We start from the raw sequence: 14,057 nt of genomic DNA on the forward strand, positions 1-14,057 counted from the left end.
TTTACAAAAATATGACACCCCTGCGTTTTCTCTTGTGCTGGTGCTAAAATAAGCCATCTAACACCAACACAGACACCCTTGCACCATAGATACATCTCTGCAATGCAGCACCCATGCACCATGCTGCAGGGGGGTCTGTGTTGCAGGGAATGATTGTTTATGTGTAGGAAGGGACACCTTCCTGCACAGAAACAATCTTTAATGGTGATTTGCTCTTTCTATGTGTGCTGCAAAAATATTACCTACTATCTCAGTTGCACTGGAACTTCTTTTCACTCTCTCGTTTGGCTCTTTCAAGTCTGACTATGTGACTATTGGCAGTAAGTATGCTGACAATTTAACTAAATATTGTGCATTAAATGCACATACTTGTAATGGGACCTAGATCACAAAACATTAGATGTCATAAATTGCAACTTGCTGTTAACCACGACTGAAACTTGGGATGTGGAGAAACGATTACAAGAAGAAGTTGAAGAAGCTAAACAGTACAATTGAGTGCTAGCTGCGTGAGCAAAAAGGGATAATGAAGTTTGGGTTTACATTGATAGCAGACCTGTAATACCTGACAATTATTGCCACCTATGGCTAGACATTATCATGTTCCCACACATGTAGGAAGAGATCCACTGATGCACCTCTTTCATCATACCTGGTTTGATCCCAGATGTAGATTGATTGCTGAGACATTTGCCACCGATCTGTGGTACGCCAACAACAAAATGCTGGAAGAAAAAAACTGTTTACAATGAGTTTTGTAGGGTGATCAGCAGGCCCCTCTAACCGGATGCAAATGCACTTCATAGAGATGCCCCTTTGCCATGGTTTGCAATATGTTTTGGTCATTGTTTTCATTTTCTCAAAATGGATGGCAGCTTATCCAACACATTGAAGTGACAGTCTCACCTTAGCTAAATTGTTGTTAAGAGAGTTGATTCCAAGGTTTGGATTTCGGACTTCTCTTGAGTCGAAACGAGGAACTAATTTTAACAATGAGGTCCTGAGAATGTTATGTATAGCATTACAAGTTCAGCAGAAGCTCTATAGCATTTACCTTCCAGAGGCTTCTGGATTGGTGGGGCAGATAAATGGTACATTAAATCCAGATTGCGAAGGTATGTGCTTCAACATCTTTGAAGTAACTCGATGCATTGCCTCTTATGTTGATGAGTACATCAGACAGGAGGACAAGATTTTCGCCTCATGAAGTCATCATGGGGAGAGCGATGAGACAGCCAGCTGTTCCTGCAAATTCTTTAGTGAAAATCACTGATGACGTAATATTGAACTATTGCAAAAGTTTGGCTCATGTGGTATGTTATGTGTCGCACCAGGTTGGAGAGGCTTTCCTAGCGACTCAACAGGAGCCTCAGTCCTGGCGATGGTAAAAAAGCATATGCAAAAATCTTGCTTGGAACCTCGTTGGTGTGGGCTATACCAGGTAAAACTGGTCAACACTACTGCTGTGAAGTGAGGAGGTCTCCCGAAGCGGGTACATTGCACACTTACTCGCAGAGTCCCATGTTCCCTTGATGATATAACAACACCTGTTCCTGATGTGCTGGTGGTTACAGTGAGACAGAGGGAGCAGATTAGACAAGCTATTGGGGACCAGCAAGCAGAAGGGACAGAGCTCTTTTGGCCTGAGGGGGATGATAGAGAGTTGACCATTGATGGTACCAAAGGATCTCAGCTAATAGAGTCAACTACTCAAGATACAGATCCTAGTGAAGGGCCTAGTGCAGTAAGACAGCGAGTTGTACCCAGAGACCGTTGGGCCAAAAGAAATGAAATATTGAGAAACTAATTGGCCAAGAACGCCAAAAGGACATTCCATCACAGAGTACACCGGATCTCGCTCTTTCACTTGTCATGAAGTCCAGCAAGCTGATCTGATTAAGTACTTGAAGCAAATATACCAGTCCTTTCTGGTTCCCTTGAATCGGATGCTGTGTGCTTGGATGACTGGATTCAAAGTACTTTTAATGAGCTAGCCCCTATTACCGAGGACTGAAGGACTATCACTCAAAGGTGCATCTAGCAAAAAATTCTTCTTTGAAAAGAAGATTGCCAAAGCCAGCAACAAATGTAAGGAGATTGTTAAAATTATGAAAACTTTCGAAGCCTTGAGGCCATCTCCAGAGAGGTGCAATGAGGTGGGATTATTTTTTCATGATAAAATCTCCACCATTCTGGCAAATCTTCTTATAGATGGGCAATGATCCCTTTTGAGATAATACACACAAAAGGTAACCCAATGATTTCTTAGCTAGAATGTGAACATTGGGATGTATGTCAATACAACGCATGCTTTTACAACGCATGCCTTTATAACGCAACTTTTACAACGCAAGTCGTTACAACGACTTGCGTTGGGGGGCGCTGGATAGTGAATAGTTTAATTTACTACTCCACCTCCAGTCCCCGTGGATAGTAGGGAAGATGTTGGATAGTAAATAAACTATTCCCTATCCTAGAGCGCCCTCCAGTGCAATTCGTTGTAATGACTTGCGTTGTAAAAGTTGTGTCGTAATGGTAGTGCGTTGTAAAAGTTGCGTTGTAAAGGATGTTTCCCGAATATTGGTGTGTACAAACAAAACTGAAGACGAGAACCCTCACTCACCCTTTGGGTGAACTGCTTCATCATTGGGTTTCGTCTTGCACACACACACAGTGTCCGCAAGGTGCACTGTGTGGGCTACAACTCTCCCTCAGGAGAGGAGCATGAGGTGTTTTTCACTCCAATGCTATATGTGAGTGAGGGGCAGAGTGCTAGAGAATATCAAAAGTGCATTAAAACCATCTCATATGGGGAAAAACATTTTAATGAGTATCCCCTTCTGAGATAACACAGGTTCTTACATCCACCAAGGGAGTCCAACCTTTGTGAAGTTCTGTCCTTTGTCGCTAGAGGACTCTTTGGCTGCTTTTAAGAGTCTGAAGTTGGGTTCCCTTTCCGATCCATGCCCTCCCGCATTGCTGACCAAAATAACCCAGGTTATTTACCCGATTGTAAACAGAGTATTAAACACATCCTTACAATCTGTCAAGGTCACAGCCCATTAGAAAGGTGCAAGAGTCATACCATTACTTAAAAAACCCAAAGAGGACCCGAAAACTCCAGCTAACTATAAACCCAGCGCCCTTCTCCCTGCTTTCTCCAAAATATTAGAAAAATCTGTCAATGCACAACTGTCACAATTTCTGGAGGAGAATAATCTCCTACATCCTAGCCAGTCAGGTGTTAGGCCTCACTTTAGTACCGAAACAGTGCTTTTAGAAGTTGGGAAATATTTTAGAGTCAACCTGGACACAGTAGGCAGGGCCATTTTGATCATGCTGGACTTATCTGCAGCCTTCAATACAGTTCCTCACCGAAAGCTGCTTGATCATCTCCAGGCAATTGGATTAAGAATACTGTCCTAAACTGGTTTACCTCCTTTCTGGATGGAAGAAGCCAAGAGGTTGGGATGTCTCCCTTTTCTTCCAAAGCGCTTAAACTAATGGTTGGAGTACCTTACGCTCTTCTTCTGAACACTTGGCTAGAGACTCAAAAAATCTGCCAGCTTAGAATGGGCGATTTAGAAAAGGGGGTGGTGATGAACAGAGTGTCTGAGTTAAACAGACCACTTTTACCCAGTCCAAAGATCAGGGCTTGATCCATCACCGTTATTTATCTCACTGCCCCATCCCAGCTCAGAACCTGGCTATATGCAAATCAGTCTGTCCCTGGCCCAGTGCATCATGGGAACAGGGCAGACTAAACTACCAAGCCAATTCTTCACCAGAAAGGATACAAGCTACCGGGGACCGGTTTCTGGCATTTCAGCCTTCTTCGGCCCGGCTTGCTTGAATCCTGATGGAGCAGTGAGAAAGGGACTCATGTCTGAGTATACCCTGCCACACCTATAGTGGCCAAAAACGATTTAGAAAAGGGGGTGGTGATGAACAGAGTGTCTGAGTTAAACAGACCACTCTTACCCAGTCCAAAGATCAGGGCTTGATCCATCACCGTTATTTATCTCACTGCCCCATCCCAGCTCAGAACCTGGCTATATGCAAATCAGTCTGTCCCTGGCCCAGTGCATCATGGGAACAGGGCAGACTAAACTACCAAGCCAATTCTTCACCAGAAAGGATACAAGCTACCGGGGACCGGTTTCTGGCATTTCAGCCTTCTTCGGCCCGGCTTGCTTGAATCCTGATGGAGCAGTGAGAAAGGGACTCATGTCTGAGTATACCCTGCCACACCTATAGTGGCCAAAAACGATTTAGAAAAGGGGGTGGTGATGAACAGAGTGTCTGAGTTAAACAGACCACTCTTACCCAGTCCAAAGATCAGGGCTTGATCCATCACCGTTATTTATCTCACTGCCCCATCCCAGCTCAGAACCTGGCTATATGCAAATCAGTCTGTCCCTGGCCCAGTGCATCATGGGAACAGGGCAGACTAAACTACCAAGCCAATTCTTCACCAGAAAGGATACAAGCTACCGGGGACCGGTTTCTGGCATTTCAGCCTTCTTCGGCCCGGCTTGCTTGAATCCTGATGGAGCAGTGAGAAAGGGACTCATGTCTGAGTATACCCTGCCACACCTATAGTGGCCAAAAACGATTTAGAAAAGGGGGTGGTGATGAACAGAGTGTCTGAGTTAAACAGACCACTCTTACCCAGTCCAAAGATCAGGGCTTGATCCATCACCGTTATTTATCTCACTGCCCCATCCCAGCTCAGAACCTGGCTATATGCAAATCAGTCTGTCCCTGGCCCAGTGCATCATGGGAACAGGGCAGACTAAACTACCAAGCCAATTCTTCACCAGAAAGGATACAAGCTACCGGGGACCGGTTTCTGGCATTTCAGCCTTCTTCGGGCCGGCTTGCTTGAATCCTGATGGAGCAGTGAGAAAGGGACTCATGTCTGAGTATACCCTGCCACACCTATAGTGGCCAAAAACGATTTAGAAAAGGGGGTGGTGATGAACAGAGTGTCTGAGTTAAACAGACCACTCTTACCCAGTCCAAAGATCAGGGCTTGATCCATCACCGTTATTTATCTCACTGCCCCATCCCAGCTCAGAACCTGGCTATATGCAAATCAGTCTGTCCCTGGCCCAGTGCATCATGGGAACAGGGCAGACTAAACTACCAAGCCAATTCTTAGAATGGGCGGCAGACCCTTTTCCTATTTGGGGCCAGCAACATGGAAAAAACTCCCTGTGGAACTATGCACAACACATGATCTCACCACCTTCAATAAAAACTAATACCTAGTTCTTCCTACAAGCTGTATAGGTTGTTGCTATAGGTGCCGTTATGTCTGTCTAGCGTCGGGACACTCCTTGGAGTAGCTGCGTGCCGTGTAAATCACAATAACATACCGTTGTCTAAATGAAGAACGAGTACCACAAACCATTCGCAAAAGTTCCTAACACTCTGATCTGAGTGACAGTGATGATGAACGAACAGCTGTAAGGAGATCAAAGAGTGAGTGTATCCAGTCAAAAGTACTCATCTCCTGAATGGATGTATCTGGTGCAAATGAATGGGAGTGTGAGATTTCTGCCTTTTGCTTTAAGAATACGGATCCTCCTGAACCTTCATGAAACTAATTGTGTTGTGGAATTGAATTTCAATCCTGGTATACCACTTGAAAGACTGACACAATTTATCCTAAACAAACTCATCAATGAAACTGATCTGCATATTTCTTATCCTGAACAGAACTATTAAACTGTGCCTTGGTGCTTTTGTTGCGATTTTTTTGAATTCTTCAAACCACTTGCTGCTATTTATTTTATTTTTAGTTAATTCATCTGCATTGTGAGAAGCCATGAAGTATAGCACTGAAATCACTCTTAGACGCAAATGTGTATCTACAGGAGTATTTACTATAATTGCTTTAATATTAGTTGCATTGATTATTTTTCTATACTTGCCACTTTATGTACCCATAGATGCCAAAACTAATAGCACTGATTCTATTGCTTTGAATTGCAAAACTTTACTTCTTGACTTTGCAAAACCTGAACATTCACCGAATTTATATCCTAGTTTATTGAATGAGTACATTGACACAATGGATGTTAATGATTGCTATGTATGGGTGCAACTAACTACATCAATTGCTGAATATGTTACGTATCTTCGATAAATGTTAACCTATGGAATTTCTTGTAGTGTTTTAATGAGTTATTTAATGATATTGATCATTTACAGTATTATTCAAATGATGATCTAATCTTTTCTGAACTTCCTGTGCTAAAGTGCTTAAATTAACATCATGCTGAAGCTTCATTTGTTGAGTATATTTAGACCAACTCAGTCTATGGACATGGCTTATGTACATAGAAATAACCTAAAATGTGAAATAGGGAGAGCTGGAAAGAAATTAATAGATTCAGTAGAAAGTAGATGACATAATGTGACAAATAAAACAAATGCACCTTTAAAACGAACCCTTTGGAGTTTACCAGAAGAAGAATGTATAACTGTAGAAGGAATTGCTACATTAACCTCAAACTGGCAACATAAAGGAAAGTTTAATATGTGTAGAAAAAGGTAAAACATTAGCAAAAAATGTGTGTGTATTAGTGAATGTGAACATGCATTTGATGTTCATGAAAACTGGGGAAGGTATGTAGAAGGAGTTGATCCTATCTTTCCTGGGGTGCATTATATGTGGGGTGAAAATGGCTTTTATAAATTACAGAAAGGATGGTATGCAAGTTGTTACGTGGGAATTGTTTCTCCAAAAATGTATCATGTGAAACACATTGAAGGAGACTCGAAAGAGCAGAATGAGAGAGTGAAAAGAAGTGCTACTCTAAGTGAGGTAGTGGGTGACATTTTTGGAGAAAATTCACATAAAATTAGAAACTTTCTACCATAGTTGATAAATTAGCCACCAGTACAGCCGGTGGATTTTTTGTTGTAGCTATTGAAATGATTTCTGTAAGGTCGATGGTGTTGCAAAATCGGCTTGCCCTAGACATCCTTCTCGCAAAGGAGGGCGGAGTTTGTCCGTTGTTAAAGGTTCAACAATGTTGTATCTACATACCTGATGAAAGTAGAGATTTAGAAAACTACATTAAAACATTACTGGCTTAAACAAAGATCTTAAAGGGGTCAAATCTGATGGAGCCTGGGAAATGATAGGAAAAAAATTGTCAACTCGCTGGGTAACTTGAAGAATGGAATTGTGATTTCTTTATCGAGACCATTAATGGCATTCTCTTAGTACATAATGCTGATGTTGCTGTCTATCAAATTCTGAAAATATAGAAAGAATCAACAAGGAGTGAAAAGATCAAGATCTGAAGTTGAATTGGAAGACGAACAATGTAAATACTTTGAAGAAATGATAATTCTAGAAGAGTCTTGAAGAAAAAGGGTTAAGACAACTAAACTGTGATTTGTTATGACCTGATGTGTAGTAGACTGTGGTGGCTTGATATGCCATCAAAAGGGGGCTTGTAATAGTGTAAAAGCTGATTGTTCTTTGCACTACATAAAACTGATTATAATAAATGAAAACTACTGTGCACTTTGCATATGTCTAGAAAATAACATTGAAACTGAGAAAAGGTGAAGTATCAGCATTGTAAAGGTGTGTTTGGGTTTGTAGAAATAGAATATTTTTTTCACTATAAGTAGTACATGATTATTTATGGATTACAAATTATAATACCAAGATCATAATGAAAAAGTTATTAATGTAAATATAGTTGCTCTAATGGAAAATGAACAAAGAATTATTATTGTAAATGGGTCTCACATGAAGTTGTGCCAATATAAATGATGGACCCTAGCATTAGCTTCTTTATTGGTATGCACCATGGAGAAAAGAAAGTGGTGCAAAATTAATATGCAATGTCGAACATGAATGACACTTTCAGAAATAATGCTTAATACTATTTAGGTCTTAGATGTATTCAAACAAAACATATACGTTAACTTTTGAGAATATTTTATATGTATTTTTTTTTAAAGTTAAGTAGTTGGCCATACTTAGGGTTGAACATTTCTATGGAATAATCACGACAAAAATATAACTCTTTCATCATATGATATACTAATTGAATTTCATTATGCTTGAACATACTTATGTGATTCTTTTGCTAAACAAGAAATGATGACTTGAATACATTAAATTGCCTTTTTCCCTGAGGTTTGCATTTTTCATAGTAATGGACTTTTGCTATATTCCTTAAAATGTTGCTTTATCTGTTTTCTTCACATTGTGTTCCCACAAAAATAAGCGACTTTGTGTATAAGCATGGCAATTTGTTTTCTTACTTTGACTCATGAAGAGCAACAAAGTAAATACATTCTGTGTCAACTAACCTATGACGTTGTTTCTCATGAGAAACATGGAAAAATATGCTGGATATCAATCTTGTGCCTGGTGAATGGAAGAATAGTCACATGACAGTCAGACCATCGTATGGTGACAATTGATGCCACAAATGGATTATTTCGAGTATAAAAAGTGACTTCTGCATGAGGAGGGAGGCTACACACACCACGGACGAGACCAGACACAGGCTCAGCAGAGCCGTACTTTCACCTTTGTCCCTTCTCTTCCATTGCCTTCAGCCTGCCTGCCGGACTATCTTTATATTCCCCTTGCCTATTTCCCTTTGATGTTGAACTTACCTTTTGGACATTTTGAAGTTGTCTGGTAAGAGACCAGACTTCAACTTTCCTGATATACTGCTCCATCCCATTTTGCCCATGCTCTTGGACTTTCCCTTAGTGGACTTTAACTTGATTCCTTTTACCATGCTTAGCGATCTCTTTAGAAACCACCCTCCTACCTTTATTTGCGGTAGGAAACCCCTGATTTAAATCATCTTATGAATTTCTGTATTCAACTATTGATTGATTCTAACTAAGGGCCTCATTATGATGGAGAATTTTCCGCCTCCTCCGGGCCGGGGAAGCCACCTCTGGCCCGGAGGAGGCGGAAAATCCTCTGCGGACTCACCAAAGACCCACCGCCGCATTACGATGGCTGGTGGGTCTTGGTTACTGTCCGCTACTTTTCCGCCGCGGTCGGATTACAACCGCGGCGGAAAAGCTCTCTATCAGACACCGCCAGCCAAATTAGGAAGCATTTGTAAACATGCTTTTCCACGGCGGTTTTTCCGCCGTGGAAAAGCATGTGTACTTTTGATTTTGGGGGCCCGTTGCGGGCCCCCAGGGTGTTGGCAGGTGGGGGGTGCACAATGGGGGTACCTATGGTACCCCCCAGCATTTACTAGCACAAAGCGGCATGCACCGCGCGGTGCCTGCCGCTTTGTGCATGTAAATGTTAAACATGCACTTTTAACATTGCGGGGGGTGCTGCTTGAAGCAGCACCCGCCGCAATGTTAAATATCCAGGATGTGACTGCCAGGGTGGCGGTCACATCCTAATTGCACATGAGGGAACGCCGCAGCCCATGCGGACGTTCCCTCATCCTCTTGCGTCCGTCCGCGATCCTAATGAGGCCCTAAATGTATGGTGTTATATTACACATTCTGAGACTCATGACACAAATGTTACCTAATTTTATTGATTTGGGATATTTAATACTATAACCAAATACTTCAGAATTTTGCCTGAGTCTTTTATTGAGTCTAAATGTTGTTTCCACAGAAACTGTGCTTACCAGCTTTGATTTCTAGTGCATTATAGCGATAACCATCGATTGTTTTCAGAGCATCCGGTTCTACTACTTTTGTTCTATATAGCAGTTGCAGAGTTGCTAGTCTGCATGACTCCTGCTAGAATAAACCTTTATAGGAGTTTTATTCTCCCTGTTTCCATGCTTTATGTTTATAGTGTGGTCCTTAGGGTGGTGTATTTTAATTTGATCGCTAATTTGTGAGTTGGCTATCAATTATTTGGCTCTTATTAGGATGCCAACAGTTTGACACCTTACTTCTTACCCCTCACTATGACCGACAAGCTCCATCCGAGGACAAATTCCTCTGAGGGAAATTAGTTATAAAAATAATTTGTTTTTTTTGGTGCAGTACAGAAAATAAAAGCTGCTTCCCCTGCAACATGACCATGTCTAATGGTCATGTGATTGTAGGCAAATCACTTTGACTCTACTTCTGATTGTATATAAATGTTATGAGAATATGTAAAAAAAAAAACTGTATTAGGTGCCATCTAGTACTGCCAAATCTAAGTGACTACACTGCTCACACTATCACAACCTTATTTGTGAATCCCTGTCGTAACCGCACACAGAAAGTACTGTTATACTTGCAAACGCTCCTGTTTGAGATGCTCTTAACACAATAAAAATGTTTTATGTCAAGGACATCACTGTTCTTAAAGGTAGCAGAGCAATGCCCCGTCTGTACAAAAAGGGCCATCTAATCTTACATATGTGGCAATTTTCCATTTCGCGTATCGGAAAGTCACATACTTTAATTTTGCTTGCTTCCATAGTTCTGGAAGCACTAAAATCCGTACACTATGACATAATGAAAATGTGCATTTACATATACACCATTGTTTACAACTCTTAGAAATGCTTATATTCTGAAGCCAGATGATTCGGTTTGTCGCTAGTTCAATTATCGTACAGAAAAAAATGTGTTCCCTTCTGCACAATCTTGTGTACACGTTTGTCTGTCCACTCAGCCCTGTGCACGACATAGGGAGTGGATTGCTGTCATGTCGGGCAGTAGGGGGCATTTGGGAAGATTCCAGAGAAGGATAAGCGGATTTGATCCTACTTCTGGCAGGGTTAGAGGCAGCCTGATACCTAGTAAACAAAATGATCTTGTTTTCACTGATATGTTTGTCTTCCACTTCTACAACATGAGCTACTGAGGAGGATGGGTAACACAAAAATATGCAGATTAGCTCCCCACTAGTCACAGTGATGGTTTCTACTGCAAGGTAAACAACCCAGGCCCCTCCCCCCACAAGGCATCAAAATGAGAAAATTACCATAAAAGAAAAACACTATGGTGTGAATGAGCTTTTTTGTGGCATGCCCACCATTAAGTTATGTGTAAATGCACAAACATGAGTTGCGTGCACAGTGGACCACCATCTTTGTTGGGGTGTGTCTGCACAGTATTTTACAACAAATTCTTAATGAGTGTGTTTAGTGTGTCCCTTGTGCTGGTATATAGTTGTTTTTCCTTGTGCTGGTTATCCCACTGATGTTGTAACCTTTTGAATGGAGGAAGGTGTGTTGTAAATGATGTGTCATGTCCTTTCTCTGTGTTAATATTCTGAAGAAGAGAGATATGTTGTCTCTCATATTCCTTTGCATTTCGCTGTACCGTGCTCAATATACCTAGGATGCTGTATTAAATACTGCTGAGATGTTGTGTGAGAGGACTGTCAAATAGAGAGTTGCAAGAGGAAGCCAGTGGGGATTCCCTTATCCTGTTGATGTCCTTCACTAATCTCTCTCAACTCAGTCTCATACTTGTTCAAAGGCCTATCTGCAGATTTACAGAGTATTTAGTGAACATATTTAGGATGTCTAGAGTGTTCTCTATAAATGAGGCAGCATCGCTGGAGTTTTTGAGTTTGTAAAGGAGGACTCTGGTATGAAAACGTTATAACTTTCTATCATAGGTTTCTCTTTTGGTAGCTTTCATCATAGCATGTGCAGCAAAAAATGTTGATTTTGAATAATTATTTATCCTATTTCTGCCTCAACCAAAAGAGGTGTCTGACACTACAGAGAGGGTGCTAAATGGATAAATAGTGCATGGTTGAGGCATGTGTATGAATTGATTATACTATACGTCATTGATGTACTGTTTGTCTTTTTATTTGTAGACATTGAAAAAGATTTAGCTCTAATGGCTGAAGCAAGGGTGTCGCGGAGTCCAAGCAGCCTGCATAGTAGTGTGGTGATCACAGACACTCAAGGAAACCTTCAAACATCACCAGCACCAAACTCTCGATCTCAAGGTTCAAGTCTTTCAGGAAAAAGTGTTCAGTTTCCTCTCCAAAGAAGCAAATCTCCACCTCAGGCCAATAGCAGAGTACAGGCCACAAGCATCACAAATAGTAGGCCTCAAACACCCAACTCATCAACTAATAAACTTCAGTCACCAACAGCTGCTGGAAGCAAACCTACGACCCCCAACAGTACTTTGTCAAGGGGCCATAGTATAGGCAGTTATGGAAATAAGGAAGGATTTGCAAGCCTTCAGCGAAGCCGATCAGTCACTCCCAGAAGCCAAAGTGGAAGGGCAGCCAACACCCCCCTTAGGGTCACTGCCCAAATAAGTGCTGAAAATATTGGAACTCTGTCTCACAGAAGTAGTTTCAGTGAGGTAAGGACCATTTTATCTTACTTTGAGTTGTGATAAATCATTGTGCAAACGTAAAACAATTTGTTTTGATTTCTCTTCTCACTGTTTGTTTTATAGAGGTCTGAATAAGGTCCTTAATGAGCTTATGGGCTTCATTGGTCTTTCCAATGTGTCTGTGAGAAGTCTTTCTATATCCCCACCCTATCTATATATACTACTGTTATCTACTGTATACCCACATCCTTGGTTCTTATTAACAAAACCCTCCAATGAGTGAGTGTTGTGCTCCGAAATAAAAATGTCATCCTCCAGGGAACCATGTTTAAAACCAGTCTTCTACTATGTGTGAGCTTGTAGGCCTGCCATGTTGGTGTTATGCACATCAAATTCCATGATGGTGCATGCTTACTTTATTCAAGGTTTTTATAAAGCGCAAACTAGGCCCAGAGTTAGGGGCAGCAAGGAGCTCAACAGAACTGCACCAGGAAAGATAGAGCAACACAATCAGACATATGCTGCAAAGGAAGATGAAGTAATAGGAAGGTGGTGAGCACAATATATTTTGTAGAAAGACATGTTAAACAGAAAACCATTATCTGACAAGAGGGTGCTTAATAAATTCTAATGTAGTAGATAAATATAATATAGCAGAAATGAAAGGGTATTAACTCTGAAATTCTAAATCCTTCTCAGGGTGTGGCCACCTGCTATTTGTTGGTGAGTAGCAAAAAAAGTAAATGATTTTTGATTTAGTATCTGGGTTTTAGAAATGAGGTCAAAAAGTAGGAAATTGAAGAGAATTTAATACCATGGTTTTTGCTTGGGAGGTGGTCTTTCACTGAGTGCTTGAGGATGGGCAGAGAAAGTTTTACTCTTATCTGATTTGGTAAGGCACTTCCTGAGAAAGCTTGGCATATGTGTTTTTTTGGTTGAACCAGGTGACTGTTAGCCAAAGTTTTCCTTTGATTCAGAGTTCCAGCGAACTACCTGAGGTCTTTTGTTTTTTGACAATGTATATGTGAGTTTAGATGGATGGCCTTGTATGTCAGGCTTGCTGCTTTTGTTTTAAAAGACCATCTTGCTTTCCTTGGTAATCATTTCAGTGAGGTGAGCAGAGAGGTGGCATTGAACTTGCAGGTGTGCAGGATCTAAACCTTTTGCTGCATCTAGGACTGCTTGTAGTAATGCCCAGATTACCAGGGTGGTCTGACATACTAATTTCTACCGGCGTATTCACTTTTTCTATATCAGACAAGCCCAGTCCCACAGCACTCGCTCAGCCTACCTCTCTTGTCAATTACAGTCAAAATTAATTAAACCCCCATTGAGTAATGAAACCACTAGAGTAAATTAGACTAGTAAATGCAGATGCAAAAGCATTCTCGCGCGAACAGCATTTGCAACAGGTGATCCAAGAGTTTGGCATCTAATTTACAGAGGTAAAAATTGAGAATTGTGACTGTAAACCGCGACAATTTCAGAGATTTAGCCTGACATTTTATCCCCTGCGCTGTGTTTTTTCTTCTCTTTTTGGGGGGGGGAAGTACCACCTGTTTGGTTCTTGTGGTACGTGGTAGCACAAACACAGACGTGAACACAATTTGAATTCATCTGCTACAAGGCACAAGTGTAAACGCTGGAACAAATAGAGTTTGGTGGTTCATTTTAAACCAATTTTACACCTGCTCTTAGAGCTAAATGACCCCTCAGGCATTTGACATATTTTTATCTAGCAGGAACAAAGACTCCTGTGTTTAGGGAGCTGCAGT

General features: G+C 41.2%; 1 protein-coding gene across 1 annotated transcript in view; it reads left to right on the forward strand.

The window, feature by feature from the left end:
• C4_1H8orf34 (chromosome 4_1 C8orf34 homolog) overlaps positions 1-14,057 on the forward strand; it is a 984,673-nt gene that overhangs the window by 854,230 nt on the left and 116,386 nt on the right. The window contains exon 12 of the mRNA XM_086965849.1: positions 11,807-12,309. Coding sequence (XP_086821975.1) covers positions 11,807-12,309 — 503 coding nt within the window. The remainder of the gene's footprint in view (positions 1-11,806; positions 12,310-14,057) is intronic.

Source organism: Lissotriton vulgaris, chromosome 4_1, assembly GCF_964263255.1.
Source record: "Lissotriton vulgaris chromosome 4_1, aLisVul1.2, whole genome shotgun sequence".
Taxonomy (NCBI): Eukaryota; Metazoa; Chordata; class Amphibia; order Caudata; family Salamandridae; genus Lissotriton; species Lissotriton vulgaris.